Genomic DNA, 14,150 nt, shown 5'->3' on the forward strand with positions numbered 1-14,150 from the left:
CCACATGACCGCAGCTAATTTTCAGTGATGCTCCAAACCAGACCTGCGCGCGCTCACATCACATGCACACTCTTCCATGAAAACCGACAAAACAATACATAAATAAATTCATTTTTACCTATTTATTTTTGATATTTGGAGTGAAATATTTTTAATTTATATTATATTCAAAGTTTAATGTAGGCCTGTAATTTTTTAAAAATATTTTATATCTTGTGTAAAACTGTCACACAAATATGTGCGTGTTTTTTAAAAATGTATGTTTGTTTATAAAAGCAGGTATGCGATTATAGACTTCTGTGGACAGTGTGGTATGCAATTTCCTGTGAAAATGAGTGGACGCGATGGCGACATGCCACAACTGGTTGCCAGAAGAAGCCACGCGCTTATAAAGCGAGTTCACCCTCAGAACAAGATCTGACTAGCTAGTCTAAGCTTGACATCTGACAGGCAGTCCTTCACTGTTTACATGCCACCTGGTACCTGGAATAGATATATATGAAACATCAATCTTGAAAAGTGTGCACATAAAAAATAAAACTATTTTTTTATTCTAAAGTTTCCATATGTATACCCTCAACCATCACTTGTCAGGTCTTTATTTTTAAATTTATTAAAAAAGTGAATTCTGGTGATATCTTACAGTTTAGTGCAGTTTGTAAAAAAAAAAAAAAAATAGCAAAGAAAGTCCAAAACAGATGATTGCATTTTTATTGATTGATTTATTTAGGACTGGCAAATACAGTAAGTAAAACCAACTCTGCTCTTAAAGGTGCTAAAGAGGATCTTTTCGTCGACTGAGAAACCAAAGACTGTTAGTGAGTTTTTGAAATGAGCGCATGCGTAAGAACCCCCCTCCTTCACAGCTCATTTCGAGGGAACACCTCCCAAAACTCGTGCACGAGTATTGGAACACGAGTGTTTACCACCGGCATTCGCTGTGTTGTGTTAGTGGATTTATTATGTCGGACTCACCGCAGGTAACTCATAATCTGCAGTTGTTACTCCTGTCTCCTGACAAAAACATTGCATGCGGCGCCTGTGGAGTGTGGAAAGTTACTGGAGCGCGCAGACGTGCACGTCTCGCACATCTTTCACAATGAACGTAATGGCAGTGATTGACAAGCCAGAGGGCCATCATCGCGTAAACGTTTGGCTGATGTTTTTAAGGCCCTACCTCATGCATAGATGATGTATATTAATGTTATTCCTTTCAGTGAACCTAATAAATAGTCTTTTATCAGTTAGTAAAGACAGTTTCAAGTAATATTGCAAAAATGTATAAAACAAAACATCCTCTTTAGCTCCTTTAAAACCACCAAACATTTCAAATGCACTGTTTCATGTAATGTAGATGCCCACTTTCAAAGTCATGAAAGAGTTCAGTTTACCAGTATACCACTGACTCAGAAAATGCCATAAAACTATGCTAAAATGAAAAACTCTTCAGTACATTCTAAAAATCTTGCATATGCTCACATTAAATCAAGTTGATATCAGTTAAGCTGGCTCTTAACCATAAAAAATATAAATCAGTGTTTTAGAATATCATAGCGAATGAATACTGGCTTAGTTTCGACATACATCATCATACAAATCCAAGAACAAGAGGATGTCCAGCAAAGACATTTAGCCAAATAAATAAAGTAACAAATTCATATTTGAGTGGAATAAATGAAAAGTATGAGGCAGTGCATACAAACTCCATACAGTTATCAGACCATGCGCTAATACACAAAGAAATTTGCAAAGGAAATATGTTTAATTTCCAGTCACTGATGTTAGATCTGATAAACAATTTAAAGGTTTCAATAAAAACATTTAAGGCATAAAACATGAAAAAAAAAAAACATTTTCACACTAAATACTATCAAAAATCAGCTGGCCCATCCATACAAAAAAAATTATGTAGTGGTATACAAGTTATTACGTTGTGTAGCTTCACAGTCAGTGAAGATAAAATGTAGATGATACCTCAAGCAGCTTTCAAAAATGTACATCCTAGAATAATTCAAGTTTCACATAAGCATGTGTCTATACAACACACACCATCTTAAAAGGCATGATTGTGTATTCATGGCTTAATATGGGAGCAGATATAATTTCTGCCTATTAGCTCTCTGTAATGCGGTGAATAGTGAATAGCAGAGTCGTTATTTTGGCATTATTTTTATGCATCATCCAAGTCTGTTTTAAGTAGTAACTGTAAATTGACCATCGCTAAAAATCCTGTAAATACAATACAAAGTTGCTTTTTTTTTTCTGTGAAAAACCTAAAATCTTAATTACACACAAAATATAAAGTTCATCTATATAGGATGACACATAAACATTTAATAAAATACTTCTGGAAAAGAGGGTGGTTGCTCTTCAGTTACAGAGTATTATATAGCTATCGGGCATCGTTAAGCTGTCTGGCTACAGTGAGTATCTCTTTGGCACCTTTGCTGAGCAGCAGATTTCCAAGGTCAACTCCTAACTTCACTGCGGCATCCTGGGCTGCTTCTGACACCTTTAAAGCAGTAATACCCACACGCTGGACCTTCTCATCAACCTTCTCCTGCTCCTCAGTCTGGGAATAATGAGGTTACACATGCTCAGATCAGTTTCAAGAAAAGAAAAGCATCCAGAATACAGGAAATTATACCTAGAGTGGATTAACAACCTGATTTTCTGAGCTGATGCTTGTCTGCATCGTCTCCTTCAGACTGTCTGAGCCATCAAGACTGTACACCGCTCCAGTCATGTAGACCTGTAAAACAAACACAGATCTGACATTCAGCTGAGAGATATTTTCTAGTTGAGTATAAATTAAAACCAGCATGTAGCTCCTCACTACCTGTGAATTCTTAACTTCAGTGTAAACAGCAACTGGAACACTGCACCCCCCTTCCTATAAAAAGAAAAAAGTAGTTTAAGGCACATGTGCAAAGTTTGTGGAAATGTATTCTTTGTTTGTGTTGGCTTTATATGGTTTTGAATTTTTCCATTGAAAGTTTCCATTTAATGACTTCAAAAATGTCATATGGTTTAACCACCAAGTAAAGAGTAATATCTTTTCATTACACATAGTTTTTAAATATATTTAATTCATTATTAAATATTTACACTGTCATTAAAATATTTTGGGGTCATTAAGAAATTATTTTTTTGTTTAGCAAGGTCACATTGATCATTGATCAAGTGACAGTAGACACTACTGATATTTAAGAACAGCAGCAGAACATTTATTATTTTTTTATGTTTTTTACATTTTTCATAGACCTGCAACATTTCAGCTGTAAATTAATTTTAAATGTTTACGTTTAGCACCTATATAACAAGGTATGTTTATGCTGAAATATCATTTAATAACGGTTTGCTTTTTCAAAACATCTATCACACATCATTATGTGTATTGAGTTGGCTCACAAAATGTACGTTTTTCGTTAAGGGAACATAGTGAGCATCAATGCTCCCTGGAGCAAAGGTTTACAGTGGACTGGAAGGGTTTTGCGATTGAAACAGCCCTTAAAATGGCCGACATCAGTGACCTGATAAGTGCACTGACTACTAGGGAGCTGATTGAGACACACTCCTAGTGTTGCAAAAGATTTCTATTTCAAGTTAATCGTTTAAACTTTCTATTCATCAATGAATTCTGAACATGTACCAGCTGTATCAAATATTAAACCGTACAACTGTTCAACGTTGATAAGAATTTTTTTTGTGAGCACCAAATCATCATCAGAATGAATTCTGAAGGATCACGTGACACTGAAGACTGGAGTAATGATGCTGAAAATTCAGCTTTGACATCACAGGAATAAATTAAATTTTAATATATATTAAACTAGAACACAGTAATTTTAACTTGTAATAATATTTCACAATATTACTGTTTTTACTGTACTTTTGATCAAAAACATAAAAAAAAAAGTACCAACTCCAAACTTTTGAATTACAGTGTATTTATTTATTAATTATTAATTAATTCAAGCAGGTATGTGGGGTTTTATAGTGCAGCAGGATGCCTACCAGGTGTCTGAGGAACGCTCTCTCCGCGATGCAGCTCAACACAGTGTCCGAGTCATTTAATACTGACACCATTTCCAGTATGTCCCGGTCTCGAGCTCTCACCTCGACTGCCAGAGCACCCTTTAACAGGACAGAAAGAGCAGTCAGTAAGGCTCAGTTTGATGGACATACACTCACCGCTGTGCAGGACATTTGCTCAATAGGGACACTGAATACTGGCCCACCTGTCCAACTGCATACATGCAGTCCTCAGGCCCAAGGATCTGAAACAAGATGATACAAAATATATCAATATGCATTATAGGGTAATAAATGCAATAATCAGTAGCGTTGACCTGAGGGAAGACAGTGCGGTGCACTGTAGGTTAAAGGAGGATAGAGGCACCTGGCTAATGCGGTTCTCCCAGCCCATTCTCCGAAGACCAGCTGCTGCTAAGATGATGGCAGAAAAGTCATCCTTTTCATCCAGCTTCTTCAGACGGGTGTTGAGATTACCTCTCTGAAACACAACTGTTAAGGCATAACCTCACACAAAACAATGAGTGCTTGTTAACACACTGAAATCATAATTTACTTGTTATCTGCATCTACATAATATAATTATTACAGTCAGAAAAAGTGAGGGAAAAAGTGCTGCACACTGCATTGAAAGATACAATGTCTTTGAACTCCAGGTGGGGAAATCTTTTCTTCAGCTGTGCAGCCCGGCGAAGAGAACTGGTACCTATAACACTTTAAATATAAAATGTAAATGTATGTATTATTAAAAAAAACATGTATCCTGTAAATATACAATTTAAAAATATATATAAATATACATACGTTACCATTAAACAGTTTGGGGTCTGTAAAGTCTCTTATGCTGCATTTATTTGATCAAAAATATAGTAAAAACAGTAATACTGTAAAATATTACAATAAAAATCCTTTTCTATTTTAGTCCATTTAAAAATGTAATTTATTCCTGTTATAGCAAAGCTGAATTTTCAGCATTGTTACCTCAGTCAACAGATTTTAACAGATTGACCTGATTAACTGGGGTGCCAAACAGGTGATTAAACCTACTAAATTTCTTCAGTCTATCAGTCAGACAACCATACAAAGGATTCACACATTTAAAGAAGTAGGAACCCTTAATATGTGGATGAAGTATTAACACCCAAACAGGCTAAATTCATTTAGCAAGGCTAAATTCATAGAAACTGTAATTCTTTTTTTGACCAAAATACCAGTCAGTTAGGGCAAAGCATTAATGATTCACAAATGCACAGTAAAAAAAAAAAAAAAAAAAAAAAATTATATATATATATATATATATATATATATATATATATATATATATATATATATATATATATATATATATACAGCTATGGAAAAAATTAAGAGACCACTTAACATTGATTTCTGAACTTGGAGTGGTCTCTTAATTTTTTCCATAGCTGTATATATATATATATAAGAAAAATATCCCAGAAATTCAAATACTTAATTCCCAATTAAGGGGCTCATTTATCATGACAAAAACTTTCAACAAAAAGTCAGAGCTTCCGTTTACCACAACTGATGTGCGAGTTGATTAATGTTTACATGTGAATAAAAGTTAAATCCTAAAACCAAAATTAAATCTGTTGATCATATAAAGCAATCGAGTCTCTTCAGAAAATGTGGAGTAAACCGCTCAATTCATATGTATTAGTTTTAAGCCATGTGCACCAGAACATCATGTGACTCAAGACATCATGTGACTCACCACAACATGTGGATTACAACACAATTCTTCAGAAATCTTTCTAATATACTGATTTGGTTCTCAAGAATTTAGTGTTCGACTTCCCGTAATGATGCTCGCACTGTGCTTGCATACTTTATCACAGATGAAGTGAAATAAATGCAATATTTGTCAAATACACAGATGTTTCAGAGACATTTTCATTGATTCATTCATTCATTCATTACACTACTTAAAGGAACACTCCATTTTTTTTGAAAATAGGCTAATTTTCCACCTCCCCTAGAGTTAAACAGTTGAGTTTTACCGTTTTCGAATCCATTCAGCCGATCTCCGGTTCTGGCAGTACCACTTTTAGCATAGCTTAGCATAGTTCATTGAATCTGATTAGACCGTTAGCATTGCGCTTAAAAATGACCAAAGAGTTTTGATATTTTTCCTATTTAAAACTTGACTCTTCTGTAGTTAAATCGTGTACTAAGACCGGCGGAAAATGAAAAGTTGCGATTTTCTAGGCTGATATGGCTAGGAACTATACTCTCATTCCGGCGTAAAAATCAAGGAACTTTGCTGCCGTTCCATGGCTGCAGCAGTGCAATGATATTACGCAGCGTCTCTCACAAACGTCTCCATGGTTGCAAGGCACGTTCCCTGTGCAAGCAGGGGCTCACAGGCGCTGCGTAATATCATTGCACTGCTGCAGCCATGGAACGGCAGCAAAGTTCCTTGATTTTTACGCCGGAATGAGAGTATAGTTCCTAGCCATATCAGCCTAGAAAATCACAACTTTTTATTTTCTGTCGGTGTTAGTACGCGATTTAACTACAGAAGAGTCAAGTTTTAAATAGGAAAAATATCAAAACTCTTTGGTCATTTTTAAGCGCGATGCTAACGGTCTAATCAGATTCAATTAACTATGCTAAGCTATGCTAAAAGTGGTACCGCCAGAACCGGAGATCGGCTGAATGGATTCGAAAACGGTAAAACTCAACTGTTTAACTCTAGGGGAGTTGGAAAATTAGCCTATTTTCAAAAAAAGTGGAGTGTTCCTTTAATACAGGGTCTGTTTGTACAAGAATAAAGTTCAAAATAAACCATACTATTCAAATACCAATGAAGTGGGGTCTACTTTTTTTAAAATCAGTTATATTTTGATAAACATGACAATATAATATTGCAACTACATGAAAAGAGCTTTTACTGTTATAAAAACAAAGATTTGGGAGCATTAGTGGTACTGCAGGTGTCTGAATAAACACAAAACACACAACTGTTGTCATGAAACAGCTGTGTCTTTTAATTAATTTAATGCGTCCTTGCTGAATAAAAGTATTAATTTCTTAAAAATGTATCAATATATATTTAAAAATATGATTCTGTGTACAGGGCACCTCTTACCTTTTGTTGGCTAGAGAGTCGAGACGTTTGCCTTTATTTTTGGGGTGCAAGACAACAGCATCATGGGGGTTTTCTCGTCTTTGAAGAGAGGGAAATGTCAAATCTCAATGTTGGCTTCATAATTAAAAGTATTTGCAATACGCTATAAACTGTACATGAGTATTTCCATACATTTTAATAATCATTTATGAACATTTAGGTTGATGTTTGTGTGTAACATGACATGTCAGCTACTTTTAAGATAAAAGACTATTCAGAACATAGAGACACTATTGTGATTTCCTTACTTCAGCACAGCTCCTATAGTGAAGCCCACAGGAAGAACAGTAGGCAAGTCTTTCAAAGAGTGCACGACCAGGTCTACCCTACAGAGACACAAATATTACAACAGCCTTATTCATACTGAAACATCTGCAGCAATGTAGCAATACAAACTTCTGAAACATCAAATGCACCAAAAGACCAAAGAACAAATCTTTATATACTGCAAAGTATACATGAGTGATATAAAGAAGCAAAGACTCACTCATTCTTTTCCAAAGCATTCTCCAATTCCTTTGTGAAGAGACTCTTTTCACCGATCTTTAACACAAAATGTTGAACAATACTTCATTTTCTTCTTTATATACATTAAAATTCACAAAACTATTTTTTGGGGGGATTTAGATTAGGACATACTTTGGATAAAGCTGTGTCAAGTATTTTATCTCCCGTTGTTGACATAGCCACTGAAACAAAATAAAAGATTATATGAAGTGGAAATCTGTTTAAGCAGAGTGAATATTAACTTACGTCATACTTGGTAAACTCAATTACAAATAAACAAGAACTGTTTTGCATATTAGACAATAATCTCTTACCTATTTCAAAATTAACATCAGGGTGCAACTCCTTGAGTTTCTCTACAACACTGTCTGTCTGAATCCGAGCCAGCTGAAGTAACAAAAAGGTTCAACAATATTAGATTTGACCTAAAATATGAGTGTCATTTAAGGCTCATCTTCTGGTTGAAGGTTGTAACCAGTTTTTTTTATAAAACTAAGCAATCTTACACCCACCCTTACAAAGACAGAAAGCTTATCAATCCCATCAACACCACTGACACACCCAATCAAACTTAAAAACCTACTTTTTTTTTTTTTTTATGTAACACTTATACTACTAAGTGATGAAGAGGCAAAATATGTACAGTTATAATATGGAAAGTAAAGCTTTTACATTGGTACTTAAAATAAAATAAATGGATGATTCCAGTGACAAGCAGTCATAAAAATGGTGAAACGTACATTTACATTTATTAAATGGGGTTAGATATTCTAACAATATTTTAGGTTATCTAATTTGTATGTACACTATCACTTAAACGTTTGGGATATATATGTACAATAAGCATACATATATTAAATTACCTGGCTTTTTCTAGTGCCAACACGGATCACCCTACTGACTCTGCCATCACTGTCCTGTAAAATAATATTCCAAGCAAAGGTTAGAACCAACACAAACAGCACAGAGTAACATTCATTTAAATTATGTTCTGACCCTAATGTATTTATAAGGTCCATCTGCCATAGTTTGTAGTGAGATGAACTGGAGTCTTCAGACACTTTTGAGTGCGAGAAAGCAATGTATAGTGAACAAGAAGAAGCAGGATAGTATGATGCAGGAGGAGGCACTACGCCCCAGTGTCCTGGCTTCAGCAGATAAGACAATAATGCCTATTCATTGTGTCCGTTATACACAAGGGAGGAGTAAACTAATGTTACTGAGATGTCATATTTGACAATATTATTCAACATTTTTGGGTTAAGATGGTTCAGATGATATTTCCTATAAACCACCAGCCATAAACCAAAATAACCTTAGCCATTAGGTCATAACAACATGCTAATGTGTCTGTGAAATTAATTAAACACGGTTAAATTAAGTTAAATTTGGGTTTTGAGTAGTGAATGAATGAAAACATACCTGAAGATTGGTCTTTTCCGACATTTTCTAAGATGAGCCACGTGAGCTAGTGCTGAACTCGCCGTAACTGCAGTAATTTCTCATTCATGATTGTGAAATAGAAAATATTTACGTTAAGTGGGAATGTCATTCACAACGGTTACAGGTTGAATATGACTTCCGTAAAGTGAGGCATTTTTGAAATTCAAAATAAAAGTCACAACGACAAGAGCAGAGTACAAAATAAACGTTTTTAAAACTTTTATTTTGAAGGTGTAGTCCTAGAAACGGAAGTTAACATGAACACAGCAAACGCGGTACCGTTTGTGTTATTTAATTATATTGCAATTATTGAATGAGCACAATGGTGGAGTATGAATTATTTCATAAACAAACTGTGTCTATAATGACACTGTTGTCAGAAACAGCTCGAGAGGAAATTCAGAAAGTTTTTGACTGTGAATATCGCCCATCCCACACTGAAACTGGTAGTGACAGAGAAAGCAGACTGGTAAGTTTATTTTTATTCTGCAGATATTCTGCGTGCTAATTAATTTTTATCAATACAATTTTTTTTTCCCCAGTTGTGATCTATCAGACAGTCGGTTCCTGAAGTTTTTCCTCTGTGTAGCCTTTTATTTCAAGATTAAGATGCATTTTATATGATTATTCAAGTCTTTTTCTGTGTTTAACACTGTAATAAGTAACTATAATTAAATGAAGTCATCTTGCTAGTTCCAAAACTGAACATTAATGCAGATGAAGAAGTCCATAAAAACAATCAGAAGTTAATATTTGTTGCAGGCAAGGCTCACTGCTGTGATGGAGACCTTTACCAACGTGGCTGTTCAAAACATATGCAAAGTCTTCAGTTATTGCTTTACTCTTAAGCCAGCTCAGCTGAAGGGTTATAAAAGTTACCATGATGATGTAGTAAACGTGAAAGAGTTGGTGAAGAAACCAGAAAGAAAAAACAATCAAAATGTCAGAAATGTGCCTGGTAAGATGTCCTACATTTTAATTTAATTTCATATGTTAAGAATATTTAATCCACTACAATTTTAACTAGTAATTTCTCAACCTCCTGTCAGATTCTGAAGCTGTAGCTCCATCAGTGTCTCCAGAGAGTCCGAATCGCTTCACTGCATCATCTGAAGAAAGTGTACAACCACCAGATTCTGTCCAGCAGGTCAGTTGAAAAGATGTAACTCTGTATTGTTTGCCTAGATGCATGCAACAACTTTTTTTTATTGATTTTCTTTTTTATTAGTGTGCAGAGGGGGGTAACATTTCTGCATTTTATCCTGAGTTGTCAAGCGGTGGAAAAGAGAAGCCAGTGCAAGCATTTTTAATAGAAGGTATGTGCTGCACAGCTTTTATATTTATGTGAACTAACAAGCTAAGGAAGTTGAGGAAATTGATTATTTATTTATACACCTCCGTATGTTTGGCCTTACTAAATAATAAAACACTAGACTCTAGACCTGTGACTTTCAAACTTCTTCAGGCAGTGGACCACGTCAACATTAATACAAAAATTCTGGACCGCCTAACACCCCAAGTACCTCAATTTAATTTATTAGATTTTTTTAGACATTATAGTTATATCTTGTAATAGCCTTAGGGATGTGCAACGATTAAAAGTGATTAATCGTTTGCAAAATAAAAGTCTGTGTTTACGTAATATATGTGTGTGTTCTGTTTATAATAGTTATGTATAAATAAATACAGACACATACATGTATATATTTAAGAAAAATGTTAGATTTATATATAAAATATTTATATTTACATGTACTATAAAATATATATAAATATAAATATATAATGTATTTAAACATGCATATATTTCTTTATTTTATACATGTATGTGTGTGTATTTATATATACATAATTATTATACACAGACCACACACATATATTACGTAAACACAAACTTTTATTTTGCTAACGATTAATCGCGATTAATCGTTGCACATTTTTATTTTTATTTTAATTCTACTACTTTTTTATAATTTCACTGAAATTTACTACGGTTACTTTTATCTAATGAATCTATATACGACAACTGTTCAGCTAGTTATTTATTAAATTTGGTGTCAATTATAATAAATTAATTTTTTTAGATTTTTTTTATTTAAAGGCTTTTATTTTGAAGGAAAAAATTATTACCGTGTTTAATTACTATTTTCTATTTATTCCTGTGAATCTGAATTTTCAGCATCATTACTCCAGTCTTCAGTGTCACATGATCCTTCAGAAATCATTCTAATTTGCTGATTTGACAGTCAAGAAACATTTCTTCTTCTTCTTCTTCTTATTATTATTATTATTATCATTGTTGATAGACAACTGTTCACTAGCTAGTTATTTATTAAATTTAGTGTCATTTACAATACATTTTATTTATTTAGATTTAGTTTTTTTAGGCATTTATTTTGATAGAAATAATACGAATACAGTGTATAATAACTCTTTTCTTTTTTAATATATTTTAAAATGTAATTAATTCCTGTGATGGCAAAGCTAAATTTTCAGCATCGTTACTCCAGTTTTCAGTGTCACATGATCCTTCAGAAATCATTCTAATATGATGATTTGATGCTCAAGAAACATTTCTAATTATTATCAATGTTGATATACACAAATACATATAAATGTAGTATTGTATTTATTACTTGTAGTAATAACTTGTAGTAACTGAAACCCTGTTAATGTTTTGCAGTTGAATACAGTACCATTGCCTCTGTTGAAGACCAGCAACCTGAAGTAAACCCACAGGCAGAGCAAATCAGTACAAATTCCGAGAAAACCAAGAAGACAATATCATTTGACTGTAATGAGTGCGGAAAGAATTTTCTCTGGAGACACTCACTAAATCAGCACAAATGTGGACATTTAAAAGGGCCTCACAGTTGTGAGCAGTGCGGGAAGAAGTTTAAATTCTTAAAAGGATTGGAGAAACACCTACTGCGTCACAGTTCATCCGAGAAGAAAGGACTTTGTAAAACATGCGGGAAAACTTTTGCTAACGTTAAGATGCACGAACGTGTCCACCTGGACGTGAAGCCGTTTCTTTGTTCCGTATGTGGACACGGCTTCACCGTAAAGGGAAGTTTACTGGCACACCAGAGGATCCATACAGGTGAAAAACCATACAGCTGTGAGACATGCGGGAAGCACTTTTCACACTCTGGCAACCTCACCAACCATCTGACTGTTCATTTAAATGAGAAACCGTGGAAATGCAGCCTCTGTGACAAGACTTTCAAAACAGAAAAACAAATGAAGTTTCACCAGGTTGTGCATACAGGAGAGAAACCCCATATATGTCATATATGCGGGCAGAAGTTTGGCCACATTACAAACCTCAGAAGGCATCTCCTTGTGCACAGTGGTGTGAAACGGCATGTGTGTGAAATCTGTTCCAAGCAGTTTTATCAGAGCAAATCTCTGAAGAGGCACATGGCAATACATGGAGCTCTGAAGTCATTCATGTGTGAAATATGTGGGAAGAGCTTTGTTTTTAACTATGCTTTACAGAAACACTTACTCACACATAGTGAGAAATCTGGAGCAAATCTGGATGGCAAATCTGGAGATGGGAAGAACTCTTTCCCATGTGATGCATGTGGAAAACGCTACAGTTCTACCGCTTTGCTCAGAATGCATGAGAGACTCCATTCGGAAAAGGATCCGTACATGTGTAAAGTCTGTGGCAAAAGTTACAGCAGCATGTATTCGCTGAAGGAACATGAGAAACTTCATTCAGGAGTGACGCCGTTCAAGTGTAACGTGTGTGATAAGACTTTTACTCAGAGAGTTGGTTTGAAAACGCACGAGGTTGTTCATACCAAAGAAAAACCCTACAAATGTTCTGTTTGTGGGAGCAAATTTGGACTTCCTAACAGTCTTAAACTGCATATGCGCATTCACTCCGGTGAAAAGCCACACAAGTGCGAAACATGCGGAATGTGCTTTCGCTTATCTGGAAACTTAAGCCGACACAAGCGGGTGCACACTGGTGAGAGACCGTTCAGCTGTGAGGTCTGTGGGAAAAGCTTTGTACAACTTAGCCATGTGAAGGCACACATGCAAATCCACACTGGTGTGAAACCCTACACGTGCCAGAAATGCGGAAAGAAATATGCGTACCGTAGAAATTACAATGATCACAAATGTATACCTGTGTGAAAAAGATGTTGCTTTAATGGAATTCTTTTTTGAGCTGAATTTTAGTGACATTTTCTTTGTTATATTTACAATTACTTTCAGTCAAGGTTCTGTTAAAGACAAACATATGTACAATATCACAGTGTATTTGTTTTACATTTAATTTCCTTCATAGAAGAAATTCTGGATAAGAAAAATTTTCATTCGTTCCATAGAGAAACATTAAGGATTGGTTCTGAAATCAAATCGTTTTTAAGCCAATTAATAATATGCCAAATCAATAGTTCTGCTGTGTACTTTATGGCCAAGAATAAACAGTTTGTTGAGAATGCAATTTTTTAATTAATTTATTTTATTTTTGGCAGGAAAAACTAACATAATTATTCCTGTGGTTAAAAGCCAAAGAGACACTGCTATTAGGAATAGTGTATAATGACAGAATCTTTATTATAAATAAAGCACATAAATTGTTGTATACATAGTTGAATGCTCTAATGGTTGAATTGTCATTACGTTTGACTTTTCCTATGCAAACTGCTAAATTAAACAGTGGATACTAAATCATCCTGCTTTTTGTATTTCACGCTAAATGACTTTTATTTTGAAAAGTTTGCCTCGGGAGTACAGAGACTGACCATTTGATAGACGGTCAAGTCCATTTTCCTGAAAACAGGTTCTCAACATTTGCATTTCAAAGCAAAAAATAAATAAATAAAAGCTAATTTTGTATTACAACAAAACAATAAAAGCATTTAATCAATTAACCAGAAAGGGCTTTGACTATTATAAAATAATACAGTAAAGTATTATGTATTGTAGGTCGTATTTCATTTGTTGACCTGCTTATATTTTGGTCAAATTGCACATATTCACGTACTTTTAC

At 34.5% G+C, this 14,150-nt stretch overlaps 2 protein-coding genes across 3 annotated transcripts; one reads left to right on the forward strand and one right to left on the reverse strand.

The window, feature by feature from the left end:
* Positions 1-709: 709 nt before the first annotated feature.
* Positions 710-9,259, reverse strand: hmbsb (hydroxymethylbilane synthase, b). Of its 2 annotated transcripts, none has more exons than XM_067364749.1 (14): positions 9,116-9,259; positions 8,557-8,610; positions 8,008-8,080; positions 7,826-7,875; positions 7,674-7,729; positions 7,435-7,512; positions 7,148-7,225; positions 4,674-4,749; positions 4,403-4,516; positions 4,242-4,280; positions 4,018-4,137; positions 2,840-2,893; positions 2,666-2,752; positions 710-2,572 (listed from the first exon to the last, which is right to left on the reverse strand). In XM_067364749.1, the coding sequence occupies exons 1-14, from the start codon at positions 9,137-9,139 to the stop codon at positions 2,393-2,395; spliced, it is 1,083 nt and encodes a 360-aa protein (XP_067220850.1). In that variant the 5' UTR covers positions 9,140-9,259; the 3' UTR covers positions 710-2,392. The 2 variants fall into 2 exon arrangements, with proteins under 2 accessions (XP_067220850.1, XP_067220849.1); XM_067364748.1 differs by lacking the exon at positions 9,116-9,259 and adding an exon at positions 8,690-8,837.
* A 129-nt stretch (positions 9,260-9,388) lies between these two features.
* On the forward strand, positions 9,389-13,662 carry si:dkey-182i3.9 (zinc finger protein 678). Its single transcript, XM_067365899.1, has 5 exons — positions 9,389-9,605; positions 9,899-10,094; positions 10,186-10,283; positions 10,365-10,452; positions 11,820-13,662. The coding sequence occupies exons 1-5, from the start codon at positions 9,450-9,452 to the stop codon at positions 13,286-13,288; spliced, it is 2,007 nt and encodes a 668-aa protein (XP_067222000.1). The 5' UTR covers positions 9,389-9,449; the 3' UTR covers positions 13,289-13,662.
* The last annotated feature ends 488 nt before the right edge of the window (positions 13,663-14,150 follow it).

The sequence above is a fragment of the Chanodichthys erythropterus genome, chromosome 17 (genome assembly GCF_024489055.1).
Source record: "Chanodichthys erythropterus isolate Z2021 chromosome 17, ASM2448905v1, whole genome shotgun sequence".
Lineage (NCBI taxonomy): Eukaryota > Metazoa > Chordata > Actinopteri > Cypriniformes > Xenocyprididae > Chanodichthys > Chanodichthys erythropterus.